General features: G+C 39.3%; 1 protein-coding gene across 1 annotated transcript; it reads left to right on the forward strand.

Moving 5' to 3' along the window:
• Window positions 1-6,917: 6,917 nt before the first annotated feature.
• Window positions 6,918-16,449, forward strand: lman1 (lectin, mannose-binding, 1). The gene is made up of 13 exons (XM_046375767.1): window positions 6,918-7,197; window positions 8,456-8,610; window positions 9,446-9,553; window positions 9,996-10,057; window positions 10,411-10,510; window positions 10,626-10,749; window positions 11,393-11,451; window positions 11,652-11,784; window positions 12,038-12,225; window positions 12,435-12,514; window positions 15,428-15,590; window positions 15,679-15,803; window positions 15,897-16,449. The coding sequence occupies exons 1-13, from the start codon at window positions 6,978-6,980 to the stop codon at window positions 15,931-15,933; spliced, it is 1,554 nt and encodes a 517-aa protein (XP_046231723.1). The 5' UTR covers window positions 6,918-6,977; the 3' UTR covers window positions 15,934-16,449.
• The last annotated feature ends 558 nt before the right edge of the window (window positions 16,450-17,007 follow it).

Consider the following 17,007-nt stretch of genomic DNA (forward strand, 5'->3'; position numbering starts at 1 on the left):
CATCTTCAAATGCCTTGTTTAGGCTGAGGATATTTGACAAAGAGAAGCAGCAAGTCCTGCCTTTCAAGAAACTTGAACCATTGATTGATTGATTGATTGATTGATGATTTCACCTCCAGTAGTTAAAGTCTAAACCTCAAATCATTTCTGGATTAGATGCATTTGGAAATCAGTACATATGCTATTCTTAAATACTAAGAAACAATAATAAAAAAGAATTGAAAAAAGAACTGTTGTCAGCTGCATAGAAGGATGAACTTTAATAGCGCTTTAACAGACTGGCAAAGCGAAGATGCTCTCAGTCTGCAGTCAGATGGATGATAGGAGGCTGATCCACCAGAGGGAGACCTCCTCAAAGCCAAGGCCCCACAGGTCTGGGTCATCTTACATTATTAGAGAGCTTTCTGCTCAGTGCTATCCTAACAATTGGAAATTAATGACACTAATACATATCAGTATGCTGAAATATGTGTGCTATACAAAGATTTCAAATGATGATTCTGTTAGCCTGTCAGCAGCAACTTGTGAAGCATTTAGGGACAGTCAGGATGTTTACTTAGATGAGAAAATGATTACAAAACCACTGTAAAGAATAACCTCTTCTCCAATCATTTATTGCATAGAAAACTTTTATCCAAAATCCTTGAGGCTGTGAAGTCACATGAAGTCATAGCTGGAAGAGACTGAACGTGCTTGGTCTGCGAGGTGAAAGTGAGCTTTTTGGCACTGGGGCGTCCAGCAGGGTGTCAGACTTTTCCAAAGTAGTAAACTTTGTTGTTTCACCCTTGTCTCGCTTACTCATAGCTTAAATTTATCTCTCTGTTTTGACTGGATGAAAAGAAGTTGCAGCTCGGGATCTTGACCAGGACAAGGTGATGTCATTTTCATTTTCATGAACAACCGTTTGACAAAATTCAAAACATCGCACTCAAAAAAGCTTCAGTCTCATTTGTCAAGAAGTCCAAGGCTTTCATGTTCCTTGCTTTTCAGGTACTTCAAATTATGCTGTACATTTACTGAGTGTACAATTCAGAGATACTTGTACCTGAGTATTTTCATTTGATGCTGCTTTATACTTTACTTCACTATATTTCAGAAGTAAATATGCTACATTTTACCCCATTACATTTATTTAACATTTACTTGAAATTTGGAAATAAAAATACTTATCCAATCCAATATTAAAGATTAAACTAGGCTGTAACTGATTAACATTTTAATTATCGGTTAATTTCTTGACTACAATTTTGAGATATTGTTTAGTCTAAGAAATTGAAGGGGATGTTTACCATCTTTGATAAAATTTAAATATACAGTAGTTAAAATTAGCTCCGCACTGACCGGAGACAACACTGAAATGCCTCTTGCTTCCAGGAAACACTGTGCTCCAATAGTCATTCAGTACCCCTTTAAATCCACTAGGTGGCAGTCACTTCTCAGTCGTGCAAAACGTGCTGTGTCCTCACACCCCTTTGAATGATGCTCAGCAGACGGTGTTCAGTAAACTCATTGAACTTTGTGGTGTAGTTCACACTGAAGCACATGAAGATAATAAAAACACAGTTGTAATAATATATAAATCTTGTGTAGAGACGTTTACTCAGAGTATGTTTTCTTGTTTATTTTCAGACTCAGTTACTGGAATTAGATGTTCTTATTTATAAAAAATTGATGTCTTTCCTCTCAAAAATGTTTGACAAGATGGTTGGCAGCCACCAGTGATGACATTAACTGAGACAGACACATTTAACAAATTTGGTCTGTCTCTGTCTGAGTATTGTAACCACTGGTTATTATCGTTATAGTTAGTTCCTCGAAGAAAAACAATCTTCATCACCGTTTTTTTTTTCTTTTTTTACTCATTTCTGGAAACAATAACCAAAATCGAGGGACTGCTCAGCAATATTATCATCACGTCATCATCAACATCAACAAAAACAGATTTGTTGTTTCCAACGCATGCCAAACGTGCTTTCAAAACATTCAGAGGCCACCTTAATTAATCACTACGTCATTGTTTACAGGTTGTGCATTTGTTTCACAATGAGCCCGCTTTCAGGACAGTACATGTCATGATTTGCGTTTGATTAAAGAGGGGCCGAAATTAAAGTCCTGTGCACATCCTTTTAACAAGCTCGGGTCATCTAGTCCAGGAAAAGACAGAAGGGGAAAAAAACTTGGCAATAAATTTCTCTAAAATCCCTTCTGGAAGTAATTAATCACTGTCATACGAGGGCAAGCCTTAAAAGATTTCAAATATTTGCTGAAGTGCCCCCTTGTTCCTAATTATATCTCCCTGCTTGTCCCCCTCATTATTTAGAACTACCCACAAAAAAGATGCAACACTGAATGGGAACCATCGCACACCCAACCCCCACCCAAAGAAATTGTTTAATAGCAAGTGAATGAGTGAGTTACTGTGCTGCAATAAAGGCCTTAACGAGGTAATTTTATTAGTGGTGGCTGCACAGAACTGTTGGAAAACGATGGAGGAAACAAACAGAGAGAGGCAGCATAGAGAAAATTAGTGTTACCCAATTCATTAATTAATGCATTAGTGCGAGCAGCAAATTAACTGCCCCAAAAAACCCCATTCAGCTAAGATTATGATGAAAAAAAATACATTGTTGCCCCCCGGCATAATTACAAGACAGTGCAAATTCAATTCTAATGAGGTGAAAGGCACCCCCTTAACATACATCCCCTATTTCCCCCCCTTCTAAAAGGGCTTGCTCTTGTCGGAGCCTAAGTTTAAGGAAGTATTGAGGGTGAAGGAGACAATAATGAGAGATCGGCCTGGTCCTAAGTGCTTTATGTGCTGCAAACAGGTAGAGAGGATTGAATGGCTCCTTTCTGGGACTCCTGTGGGGCCTGTCTTCCCAGCACAACAACACTTGGCCCTGAGAAAAGGGTCCGCTGAGGAGCCTGGAGAGTGAATGGACCTGTGCTGCAGTGGGTCAGACTGAATGGCCACAAGTTCTTCAATTATTACAAACTATGTTGTGCCGGCCCGGGCCGCACACATGTACACAAACACGAGCGCACACACACCTATGGCCACTAAAACGCACGTAGACAGCCCTCACCCTTCCACCTCTCCCTCTCATTGAGTTATCTTTACTCAGACTTTGTCTCCTCTAATTGGAGCTGATGAGGGACTAATTGGTAGCTTTTTTACAACACCCAGTACTTAAGCAATGGCAAGCCGAGGGAGACAGCATGAGCAGAGTTAATGAGAGGCTTTGCACAAATAAAAGCTTTAAAATGGGCCTGTTTCACAGAATGGGGAGAAAAGGAAAGTTGAGAATATCTTTTGTGTCCCCCACATCTTTCACTTATGTGCAGGTATCTGAAAAGAAGAGGGAGTGGTTGGAGGGCACACAGTGGTTGCCGAAACGTTGAGCACTTGTGTGCATAAAGGGATCTGTTCTGTATTGTTTGGGGCCCATCGTTTAGTGTGTCTGTTAATAATGAGAGAGGGCTGCTCTTCAAATGAATGTGGCAAAGTCCTTAGTGGACAATAAGTGCCCTCTCTTCCCTGGACCACACTGGACTGTGTTGAAGCAATCTGAAATAAAGGTTTAGTCCTTTTGCATTGTTGAGGGCGGGTATGTGGCCTGTGTGTGCAGAGTTGAGCCAATAAATAATACAGCGGCAAAGCCAGTCTGTACACCTCTGATGTGGAGTAATAGTTAAATCTTTGGACATTGTTGTTGGAAGTGATGGTGATTTAAATGATAAACTGAGCTTGTGTCTTTCACGTTGGATTTCATCACGTGATATAGCAGAAATATGGAAAACTCAGACAGTAATTTAAACAAAGAATCAGAAACCTTTCCTGGTCCTCTAGGACCAGTTAGGGATTTGCATCATGGTGGCTGGTTCAACCACAGGACATTTCCTTAGCATGCTGTCTTCTCAGCACACATTTGTTTCATGTGATAATGGCCAGCTTTGTGCTTTGCGAGTATAAATAAACACCATGAGGCAACAGGCTTCATTTAGCTAAGCCCTGGTGTCACACCAGGAGGTGACAAGCCACTCTCCCTTTCCCCCTCATGTGGCATGAATAATACAAACATCTTTAGATGCCCAAACCCTCCAAGAACAACACAACTGACTCATCCAAAAGAATATGATACAATACACAGAGGTGCGGCAGAAAATGTTAAGCTGAGATTCATTGCAGTCAAAATTTTGATGGAAATTTAAAAAATAACCAGCTCAAACTTTAAATATTTGAACAGTATTATTTGAACATTAATAGTACAGACTTGCTGTCACTTCTTAGATACGTTTACTACAGCAGCGTATAATTCACTGGCCAAATATTTGCGCTGACTCATGCGATAGGCTATTCACAGCCTCAGTGACCCATTAACATCCTACAGGTTCCCATTGTCCCCCCTAAATGGACCCATTAGCATTGCTGTTGTTATTTAAATCCTACATTTCCTAACAAAGAGTGTAGTTTAACTCTCTAATGAGGACTTCCTCAGACAAAAGGACAGAGGCTTCTATTTTCTCCACTCTCTAATTCCACTGCAAACCTGTTGGCTTTCATGAATTTTTAAAAGTTAGCCTCTAATTTAGAATTTGATGTTGTCCACTTGGAATTTCTAGTGTGCTTTCTGATGTTCTCAGTGGTTTGGTGGAGGTTTTTAGAGGTGTTTCTTTAAATGCTTTTATGCTTAATTTTCCCATAGATATCATAAAGATTATTTTTATACATACATTACTTTTAAGATTTGTATCCCCTGAATCTCATCTGACAGAGATGTGTTTCTACATTCACTGTATGTCTAACTATGCTATTTAAAACACTGCATGTTCCTGTCCTAGAGTAGGTTTTATTATTGTGCCTGACATGCATTTTTATTACTGGTGTAGATTTATCTCCTGTTAACCTTACATAACTCATCAGATTCTCTCCTATGAAGGGCAGCAAATGATGGAAGTTTACAAGTAAATTCTATACCATGAAGAAAACTCTTCTTCCACCCCTCCAACATGTGAAACTCCATCATCTAGCCATGACAGAAGAAATATCAGTTTTGATTTTACGTATGTTATGTATTGGTTACATTTTCATGCCTGCAATGCCTTTTATTATTACATTAAATATGATCAGAATAACACACATACAATATCTGAGACAGAGTAAGATAGCTTTTTAACTGCAGGCTCACATGATCGGTTTAATACATTTTGTGTTTAGAAAATAAATAAACATATAAAAACATTCCTTCAGTCCTTGTCATTTACTGATCATTTGCCAGAATAGTCAAAATCCCCAGATTGCTTGTCAGCACAATAACCTGTTTTGTCCCGAGGTTTGTTCCTGAACCCGTAATCACAGGATCTCACAGTAAGTGATGCTGCACCTCCTGAAGCAATAGGAAGAAGCTGGTGGGAGTAAATAGAAAGCGAGTGGCACATAATTGTGTCATGTCCCGTCTCCCACTGAGGCTTTCAGACTGCAGTGAAAGCTCCTGCAGCAAGCAAACGCGTCACCTAACCTCTCACTGACCTCATTCCAGCTTAAAGGTTGGTCCACAACAACACATGTGACGCAGCAGCTGAAAGGACTGAAACCTCTGTGTGGATTTCTACACACCTGATATGTTTGCTGCTTGCATACTTTTGATCATTAATTCAGATTATTTGTTTATTTCAGATCATCTAATAAGGTTTCCCATAAACCTGATAGTTACAATCTGTGTAAGGTGTAGTCATGATATGGATAAGGTTCAAAGGTTGTACACAGTAAATTAGTATTAGTATTAATATTATCACCACTAGTGTTACTATTTTACTATCAGTATTAGCGTTAGCGTTAATCAGAGTGTTAGCATTTAAAAATATCAGCCTAGGCTGTCAGTATTAGTATGTATTAGTATGTTTGTCTGTGTATTATTGGTATTGGCATTACTGGCATCTGCTTACATGTTCTACTACACAAATACTGTATACTATAATGAAATATTATTTGGATAGTTTGGGGTCTTTCATTGTGTATGTCAGATTAACCTATTGGGTGTCCCAAGGGCAAAAATTTGCTATTGCATCCCTGCTGACTGCATGATTTTCTGTGTTTTGTGCCTTGTGTTTCCATCCTGTCATCTCATATTTCTCAGTACAACATGGCAACTTTATTATTTGCCAAGATATTTGCCCACATTAGAGATGCAAGCTGACTGACTGACTGCCTACTCTTCGTTTGTATCAATTTGATTACAAAGAGCTTCATTTGACAATATGCAACATGTGAGCACAATGTCAATATCTTAAAACTCCATACTAACACGCTGGGCCTCCATATAATCTAATCTGGGGCAGCCAGACCAGGTAAGTATCAGGACCACAAGAACTGAAGCGTCTTAATGGAATCAGCCATCAGTTTTATTATTTATTTACACTGTGACATGTCAGAATGTCTCCTATGAAAAAGGCCTATTGTCCAAATTACCAAGAAACAATTTACGTGTATTTGTTTTCTATGATTGTGATTTTTAATATCTCTACTTAATATGACATTTTTAATTACTTTCTAATTTTTTTATAATCGGCAGATTAAATTACCTTTGTTTCGAGCAAATATGAAATAACAAAGAAGGTGCAAGTATACATAGAATATAACTACACCCTGTCAAAAATGTGAATAAAGGTTATAACGGTAATGTCGTTTTTTTTAGTGAGTTGTAAGAAAAGTGGTATATAGCTATAAATATATGTCTCCATCCAATATTTCATTTATGTACTGGATAACAGGACACGTACAAAAAGTCTCTCTTGCCAACCTCAGCTATTACAAAAACGAAGAAGAAGAAAAAGAAGAAGAAGAAGAAGAAGAAAAGCGAGCAACAGAGAAGAAAAAAAGGACCCAAAACTCGTCCAATGAGAAAACGCCCTGTTGGCCCTACAGGCATCCCGTCATGCGCGTGGACTCAGCGCTACGTCAGCAGTGATACCGAAACATGGCGGTGTCCATAACGCAGCGCCCGGCTGTCAGCGCTCGTGTGTTGATATTCACTTTCTTCACAGCGTTAATATTTCACCACAGTGTCGCCGATACTACCGCGGGTGCCACGACGGCAGAAGAGTCTCCTCATCGTCGGTTTGAGTACAAATACAGCTTCAAAGGACCGCACCTGTCTCAAACTGACGGCAATATCCCGTTTTGGATCCACACTGGCAGTAAGTTTGTATCCAGCTGTCAGCATCACCGAGCGTGTTGGACAGTTGTGTTGGTTTTAATTTAACAACTCAAATGTCCCGAAATGACAAGGGGGCCAGCTGAGGTAGATCGTGTTTTCGGTTTGCATTTGACGGTGTTTCCGTTCAGGATGTTAAGAAGTAACAGTTGTGTGATTCGCTCATTCAAAACTGCACTAGGAAATGCATATATTTTAGCGCCGTAGCTTGATGTTATACGTGTCCTAAAGACAGCACGTTAAAGGCCCTGTCTGCAGAGGGACTCTGTGCAGACACACGCAACTTGTGCTGAACTTTCCTCCTGCAAAAAAAAATGGGCCTTTGGATTCTTGCATCACTCACTGAGTTGTCCAATTGCTGACATGAGCGTTCAACGAGGGCAGCAGGAGATTACAGTGCATTCCCTTTGAGGCTGTAAGTGAAGATTATTCATCATTTAGTCCAAAAAGAAAGTCAGTCACAATTTCTGGCACCACAGAATATCGTACGAGAGAAAGAAGACAATATAGAGATGACAGGAAGTAACAGGAGGCTGTTGCTAGATTCAACCTGGACACGTTGAGATTTCATGGTCAAAATCTTCAGCCTTTAGGTTCTTCGGTTTACTGTCACTTAAGACAAAAAAGCAATCAAACCTTACGACTGAGAAGCTGGAACTTGGTATTGATAATGTTTTGGGAATTTATGCAAAATGACTTGCAAGGTGCTGGACCGCTCATCGGAAGCGATGAAGCACCCCATCATGTTTCCACGCAATTTGGGGTTCTGTATCTTGTTTGCTGTACTTCTTGAGCCACAGCTGCCCCAAAGATTTTTTGGCTTCTTGATTACATTTATCTATGTACACCACAGCTCGGTTAGATTAGGTAACTGTAAGAGAACAGTGCAGGGTTTGCTGATCAGTCAGCAACTGTTCGGTCTGTTTTCTATAAGACCCAAAGTTATTCAAGTTACAATGATATGAAACTGAACTGAACCCTGAGCAAACCCGTACCAAGACATCTGCAGATAATGATCTGTAGTTTGTGAATCAGGCACTGAAGCATTTAGAAGATTAGCTCATAGGCACACCCTGATAAGGCAGGTTCCTAATAACAATACCATGTTAGCAGACAGGAGCTATCGACTGGAGTGGAAGCCACACAAAAAATCTCTGTCACTGTAGACTGCCTATATGACATTTTATAGAATAGACTAATAGAATCCTGTTCACTCTCTCCGTCCCTGCTCTTCATTTCAGATGCTATTCCCAGCGCAGACCAGGTGCGCATTACGCCATCCCTCAGGAGTCAGAGGGGCAGCGTTTGGACCAAAAACAAAGTCAACTTTGAACACTGGGAGGCCGAGGTGACCTTTAGAGTGTCTGGAAGAGGCAGAATGGGAGCCGACGGTTTGGTAAGAAGAGTTTAAACTTGTCAGTGTCAGTTATGTGGTTAGGCAGTTGTGCAGTGTGTTATACTATACAACTTTTTAATCCACTCCTTATGGCATTTGGTATTGGCTGCGCAGTCTAGAAGTACACTGCTTACTGTGCTTTATGCTTAAATCAGATATTTCCCAGTCTAAATCTTATGTAAACGTTTCCTATTTTTGTCCAACGTCATGTTTTATGTAAACAGACTAAAACGTATTTTGAGAAATGAAAAATATTCCCGAAACTGAGGTAGGAACTGTGAGAAATAAAGCTTACATTTGTGAATTTCTCTTTCCCTGTTGCAACACTTAAATAAGTTATGCTGTTTGACACTGAGCGCACAGCAATTTAGACTGCATGTCAGACATAGGAATTTGGAATTGAAGGAAAGGTGCACAACCTGTTGAAGGAGGTGTGTCATGTCCGCAGGGTTGGATGACAAGCATTTCTTCACCTGACAAAAGTTTTGAGCAGCTCAGACATCTTGAGGAAGATTCTCCTGTCTGCTGTGTAAAGTCCAGATTTTTCTGCTGCATAACTAGTTTTATAGGTTTTACAACGTGTACATTTTATAATAATGTTTTCTGTAGTCGCTTTCTGGAAGACTTGAGTGCGTCGGTACGTGAAGACTGCAGATCCGCTCATAGCTGCACTTACAACACGTAAATGCTTGAATATCATTCACTGTTTCACCGGTGACCTAAATTGTTCGCTTGCAGAGAAAGCTGAGAAATCACTCTCATCATCATGGCTGCTGCCTTTGACTTTTTCCTCTGTGAAGGATACTGAAACAAACTGATGTTCTTTGCCCAACAGGCTGTGTGGTTCACCGCTGCACAAGGCCTCGACGGTCCGGTGTACGGCGCCGCCGACCGCTGGAATGGAGTTGGAGTCTTTTTTGACTCTTTTGACAACGACGGAAAGGTTGGTATCAGTGTCACGCTTTCGAGAATTGTTTAACCATAACTGCTGATGATTTTATATTTCCTAATGTTTTCCTGAAAGTGTCTCATGGGGAGTTTTGGACTCAAAGCAGGCTGGTTGTAGAGACTCACTGCTGAAGACGTATTCAGTCTTTGTTTCCGTCTGTTCTTACCACACGTCAGCACACACGTGGCCTCTGTTTGGTTGTTATCAACTGGCTTAGTCAGAGGAACAAAAAATATTGTTATGAGTTGATTCATTCGTGGGATTCACTTGCCATGCAAAACAAATCTTTCATAGGTCTGTTTATATCAGAATTTGAATAATATTTTTGCTCAGGTGTGGGATTGATATTTTTGAATAAGATTACCTAAAAGCAAAGCCACCTCTGGTCTTCAGATGGACAAAAGGGATTAATGCTCTTTCCTCGTCTTCATTCCAGAAAAATAACCCAGCTATAATTGTTGTGGGAAACAATGGCAATTTTGTTTACGACCACCAAAAGTAAGTAAACATTTCTTTTGCTCTGCTCTGATGTCGTCACCAACTCATATTTTAACAACTTAAAGAAGATTAGAATATATGATTATATTTGCTTGGAAAGTAAATAATCCTCTATCTTTTCTAATCTACCCCTGGGCCAGTGAAAGCTTTAAATCACTTTTTCAGTGCCATTCCAGTTTGTCTTAGTCTGGTGTCTATTCACAACAACATACACAAGTATTGATGTTATTCATTTATCTAATAAACTTTGATCAGACTGTAGTTTTTGGCGCTCATGTCGAGTGTCTGTGTGGAGAACAACGCTGTCTGTATATGCCCGTGAGTGTTAACGTTTGCCTGTTGTTTCGATGCAGTGACGGCACCACACAGGCCCTCGGGACATGTTTACGAGACTTCCGCAACAAACCGTATCCTGTCAGAGCCAAAATAACGTACTACAAGAAGACACTGACGGTAGGAGACACAGTAAACACTCACACGCTGAGCATCAAATATGCGATGGTTTGATGGTCAGCCCAGTCAGTACGTGTTTAGCTCTGCTGCGTCACTGTTTCGTCTTCCTCCTCAGGTGATGATCAACAACGGCTTCACTCCAGACAAAGAGGACTATGAGTTCTGCACGAAGGTGGACAACATGATCATTCCCACCGAGGGCTTCTTTGGCATTTCAGCTGCCACTGGTGGTCTCGCAGGTATTATTCTGCTCTTAAAGTTGTGAGTGGAATATTGAGTGTGAGTACTGAGTATTGTTCGGAAACCAGACTTCTTGTCGGTTTAAGCTGATGTACAAAATTATTCAGCTTAAACTGTCACTTGTGGAGGTAAAATAAAGGCTAATTTATGGTTATTCCACAACATCGTTTCCAGTCGGTTCTTAACAGTCACAACTGTGTATTTTAAAGAAAGATTTAAAATAACTAGAAGAAATTAAGTAGAAAGAGACAGTGTTCCATTTCCATTCTGCTAGGCAAGTACTTTTTTCTGATTACTATGACCTTATTGTTCTGTTATCACTCATCTTTCTCATGAAGAACATCACCTCCGATATTGCTCTGTAGAGATATTTTACATCGGTATCACCAGATTATTATTGCTTGTTAGCCTGACAAAACGTAATTATAGAAAGTCCATTGTTACCCCATTAAAATGGTATTCATTAGATGTTCTTTGCGATGTTGTTCAGGTTTCTAACCTGCTGTTCCTGTTACAGAAAATTAACTCTGTAATTACTGTGTTATTACCCCACGTCATCTCTCTCTCATTACCTTCTCATCATTGTATTTAAACTGCTTCCATCATTTTAAATGTTAACTCCAAATTTCTCTCCTCCTTCAGATGACCACGATGTTTTGTCTTTCTTATTATTCAGACTCTCAGAACCAGGCCAGCAACCGGTAACCACATTTTCCTAGAACTCCTAAAACTGTTGCCAATACTGTGTGTGTGTGTGTGTGTGTGTGTGTGTGTGTGTGGTTCACTGTTCTGTAGCTGTGTGTGTCTCTGTGTGCTGCATGCATGTGCACAACATAGCCTTAAGCACTATTGAGTTCAGAGAGGTTTTCTTTTTTTTTTTTTTTTGTCTTTCCCATTGAAGCCCCCACCTGAATCTGAGATTCCTAAAGAAGAGAAGGACAAGTACCAGGAGGAATTTCAGAACTTTCAGCAAGAGCTCGACAAAAAGAAAGAGGAGTTTCAGAAGGAGCACCCAGACGTCCAAGGAGAGCCAAGTTAGTTTAATGAGACTCCAATTGATTATAGAAAACATATTAAGGAAAAAAGGAGAAAAAAAAACCCATAAACTGTACTATACTAAAATGTTATCTGTATGGTATTATTCAGAAAAAACAAATTAAATTGTTTGAAAAATATAAATCATAATACGCTCAGCACGTCTAATCATTACATTTGCAATGCCTTTATGAAAAGTGATTTTCTTTTTCTATGTATTTAATCTTGGATGTGTTAATTATCCATTCTCAGTTGAGGACCTGTATGAGAGCGTGAATGACCGGGAAATCCGTCAGGTGTTTGAAGGTCAGAACCGGATCCACCTGGAGATCAAACAGCTGCACCGGCAGCTCGCTATGATCCTGGACGAGCAGCGGCGATACGTTTCTGTCATCACAGACGAGGTCGCCAAAAAGGGATCAAACGCCGCGTCGGGACAGGTGAGCATGTCATTGTCGAGACGTGGGTTCACACCAGATGGGTACGGGATTATAAAACCCTGCTGTCACCACGACGTTGTTTCTCTGTGCTCCTGCTGAACTTTTTATGGCAGGTTAAGGAAACTAATAAACCTTTTTATAAGAGCTTTATCAGTCATCAGCACTGGAGTGTTTAACTGTCGCACTGTTATTCTGTATTTCTCTTGTAGCTGGACACTGGCAGTCAGCAACAGTTGGGCTCCGTCTTAGCCACCCAGCAGGAGGTTCTCAAAAATCTGAACGACTTGAGGTGAGTAACTGTAGTGTCGTTATCGCTGATGTTTGGTCAGTCTTTAAAATCTAGCTGTTGTTTTTGCAACTAATATAAAGAGAGAGCCGTGATACTCCAGAAAAACAAGGGAAATCCCAGCAGTTAAATCCCTCAGCTCATATTTAATCTCAGGATGCAGTGGCTGCAGCATCACAGGTGTCTGCCAGCCTGATAATCCAGCTGCAGCTTCCTCCACAGTCACTCAGTCAGTCACGTTGTCGCACTGAAGGCCTCACCAGCAAATGGGATAATCATCACACTGCCTTCATCGTGGATTTAAACCATTTTATTCATTTCTTGTCTCTGCTTGTGATGAAATGAAAAAGATTTATTACGTTTTACGTGTTGCATAATTACGACCTTAAGTTCAAAACGTGACTTCCTGGTTGAAGTTTGCAAATATTTTCAGACAGTTTATCAAAGATTATGTGTGAAACCGAAAAGGTGACTGAATAAGAAAGTCACTTTTTGAAATTTATCATCTCTGTGATGAAGAATTGCATCATTTGTGAGACTTCAGACTGATAGGTATCTATAGACATATAATATCCAGCTGTAATCTTCTTCTACTTGTTCTTCTTTCATTGTAAAAATGGTCTCCTTAGTACAGACTCAGTCTGCACAGATTTTAAGATAATACAGCTTAAGAGATTTTATGATGGTGTGCCTTCCATGGAAAAGATTCAAATGACTGCTCGATTTTGGTACTTAACAGTAAGTAAGCCTGATTAGGTGTACAGAATGTAATTTTTTTATGTCTAGAGCTTGTATTTAGTCAATAACATATTTGTGCTTTTGTACTGCTTGTCTAAGGTGCTTGTGGGCTTAGTGATTGTAAACACGCAATGGGATTAAATAAAAAAAGTCTTCTTTTAGATTGATGAGAGGATTTTAAATGTTTTTCTCAATTTCACCAATGATTAAGTTATGAATTATCCAACTAGTCTGTTTATTTCTATCTTGTCAGCTTTTCTAACTTGTGTGTTTAACTGTTAAATGAAGATGTCTTATTTACTGAAGCACTTTGCACCCTTTTTTTTAAAGATTTTTTATTAGTATTATTATTATTATTTATGTGCTTAGCTTCTGTCATGGCATATTTGTCCTCTCGGTGCAGTTTGTGTGTCTTAATTGTAACACACCATCTGCATTAAGACTTAATCAGAATCACAAGATATTAAAGATTTTATTTTATGTAACATTAATCTCTCAGCCTCATGTATCATAAAAGAATCAAGCTGTTTGTATGCCCCAAATCCAACAGGACATTCATGCTCAAATGACTTTGCATACACGATTTTCTTTATTATATTGCTGACCCATGACATCATCACATGGACCAGGACTCTCACTTACATATTTGCTAATTCTACCCAAATGCTTCTCTCAGTGAATTATATCATGTATAGATGGCAGGGACAGACGAATTTTCTGTGATGATTCAGCTTTAAGAGAGACACGTTATCCAAGTGGCAATTCCAAGATGAGGTGGTGCACAGGAGTGAACTGATTGACACAGTGAATAAGTTCAGATGCTGCGAAAAAGGCTGCAGCTGCCCCCTCTAATGTGCTAATGTGCACAACTGAGCAGTATTACTTTGTAGATTAAGCCCTCAGTTGATCCTGACCCATCTATTTACACACAGAGTTCACGGCGGGACTTCATCTCAGACTCTCCAAACATCCAAGGAGGGCGCTCTGCTCATAAATGGGTCACTTGTGGCAGATGAAGATTAGATGTAGGGTTTAATAAATGCTCACTTACTTTCTCAAGGGAGATTTTTTTTTCCCCTCTCTGTGAAACAAATTAGATTTTGTTTATGTGTCATCCCTGTCCATCCTTTCAGACCTCAGCCATGTGGCCGAGCAAGAAAAGGCCACATCTTAGCACCATTTTGTCCTTATCAGATTAGGATTCCTTAAATACATCTGTCATACACAGGAAAAAACATGATTTACCTCCAATTGATTTCTTGTCACAATCCCCCCTCAGGGCCTTCCTACTTACGCTGCTGGAATTCCCTTCATTTGTTCAGTGACTTTTTTTCTTTATAATCGTCTTAGATGTGTTTAAGATGATAAGGGAAACTTATTGCTTTCTCCCTCTGAGTAATCAACGTTAAGAAATTGTATTGTGTGGAGAAATATGATCCAGACTGAAGGCGTCTTCATTCCCTTGGTTTAAACTCTGTTCTCTCACTGATGAAAATGAAAGTGATGAGAAAGATGCTCAGATTTCAAATTTTATCGCTGGTTAGTCGTTAAAGTTATGGTTTTGGATTGTATATTTTGACATCTTCTTGAGGGAATGATGTGTGCACATTGCTGACACCACCATCAGTAACTCAAAGAGAAACAAGCCGACAGTCTTTTCCAGTCTTTAATCTAAGATAAACTAACCTTTTTTAGTCACCATTTTTATTCTGTCTTGGCATCATAGCTGGACTCAGGATTACATATTTCAGATAATGTTCCTCTGTGGTCTCTTTCTTAACCTCTTATACTTGTAATCATGTAAGAACATGTTTTTATAAGGGATTAATTTAGCAATCATGACCTCTTTTATCAGATGGTAATTTCCTGTTTTTCAAACTTTGAGAATATGGAGCCTCCAGTGAATAGGGATTAAAAGATTAATTTTGGACAATTTGTATTACTGTAAATAAATGATACCACACAGTATATTTACTGCACATCATGTTTCCCAACACAAATTCACTCAACTCATGAGATATTTTTTAGGCATTAAAAGGCTGTTGAAGTGAAGATAATTCATTTCAGTCCTTTGGGGAAGCAGTTGTAGTATATATGTAGTATATTTGATTTTCTTTTTTTGCACAGGGCCTATTGGCTGTCAGGCGTCTAAAGTGCATCTTCTCTTTGTCTCTGCAGAAACTCCTTTTACGACTCCCTGAAACAGATTGGCTCAGTCCAACACCAGGGTAACACAGGCGGAATGGGAACATATGAGACAATTCAACACTTCAACGAAATCAAGGAACATCTGCACACAGTCAGAAGGGACGTGGAGCATCTGGTTCAACGTAACGCTCAGGTATGGTGTGCAGCCTCGCTCGGAGTAGTCAGTAAAACAGATCTGAATTCAGCTGACTGAACTCACTTCTGCGTGTTTCCACATACAGAATCCTGCTGAGAAGGTTATGAAGTGCCCCGAGGTGCCTGCCATGCCTTCCTGCTTATCCACCGTTCATTTTGCAGTCTTCATCGTCGTGCAGTCGGTCCTGTTCTTTTGCTACATCATGTACAAGTAAGAAAGCATTGTTTTGCTTTTCTCCCATGCATGTGCTTGTGGTCTAAAATGACTCTAATGCTTTGTGTCTGTCTTGCTTTTCTCTTTTAGGAGTCAACAAGAAGCAGCAGCAAAGAAGTTCTTTTGATGAAATTAATTTCTGAAATGAAAGTGTGTAAATGAGGGAATGTCCATTTTGATAATTTTTCTGTTTTGTTTTGTTTTGTTTTTTTTGGTTTGATTACTGTCAGATTGTAAGTTATTGTACTTGAAAAAATTGGTTTTGTCCAATAGGTTTGTTTTAATTGATTGCAGATTTTTTTAATTTGATCAGTAAATTGCTGTGTATGAATGCTGGTGTGAGACTCATCATGGGTCATGTTCCTTACAGTATTTTTTGGTTGGTCACATCCATAGATTTTGTTTTCAGGAGTTGAAACCTGCCGTAGTCCCATTCCATGAAACTGAGCTGACGACGACAACAACAACAACAACAAAAAAACCTGTGTTTTGAAATGTGCAATTTTGTATGAAATAATGCTGAACTATTGATGATAAAAACTCAGAAGTCTGCCTCCGTTTATCTGGTTTGACTGAGTCAAACGTGGCAGACTCTGACAAATCTTCTACCTGAACAATTTACATAAACCAAAAACACAAATTACACTGTTGTGTCTGTGTATTTTATCATGTGAGATAAAGTAGACACGAGGTGCGTCTGGACTGAATGTCTTCTGTACATCTATTATGATTAGCAGCTACACTGCGTCATGTGTAGCAGCTGCAGTGCACCTGTTTGAGTTCAGCAGCAAGTGACAGGTGAAATGAGGACCTTAAGTTCCTAAATATTATTATATTCCTTGCTTTTACAGGTTAGGACCCTCGAAGGTATACCAACAATAGATCATTTATAACACACTTTGTAGTTGTGAGTAAATATAGGGACATTCAGACTACTTTACTGCACACATTTTTAAGTTTCTGTATGTATGTGTGAGGCATCCCTAACTGATACATTAAAAGCTGGATTAATTTGGTATCAGTGTGTTAGAAGGTGTTTATTAACCCTTTATAGTCATGAATGCCTCACAAAGAGTTCTAGCTGTTGACAAATATATGAATAAATACTTAAATGTCGTACTTAAAATGACAATACAGTCTGCTTAAATAAAATGCTATTTTTAACGAGCCTACAGCCATGCTAACAGGTCAACATGCTAAT

This window comes from Scatophagus argus, chromosome 20 (assembly GCF_020382885.2).
Source record: "Scatophagus argus isolate fScaArg1 chromosome 20, fScaArg1.pri, whole genome shotgun sequence".
Classification (NCBI taxonomy): Eukaryota; Metazoa; Chordata; class Actinopteri; family Scatophagidae; genus Scatophagus; species Scatophagus argus.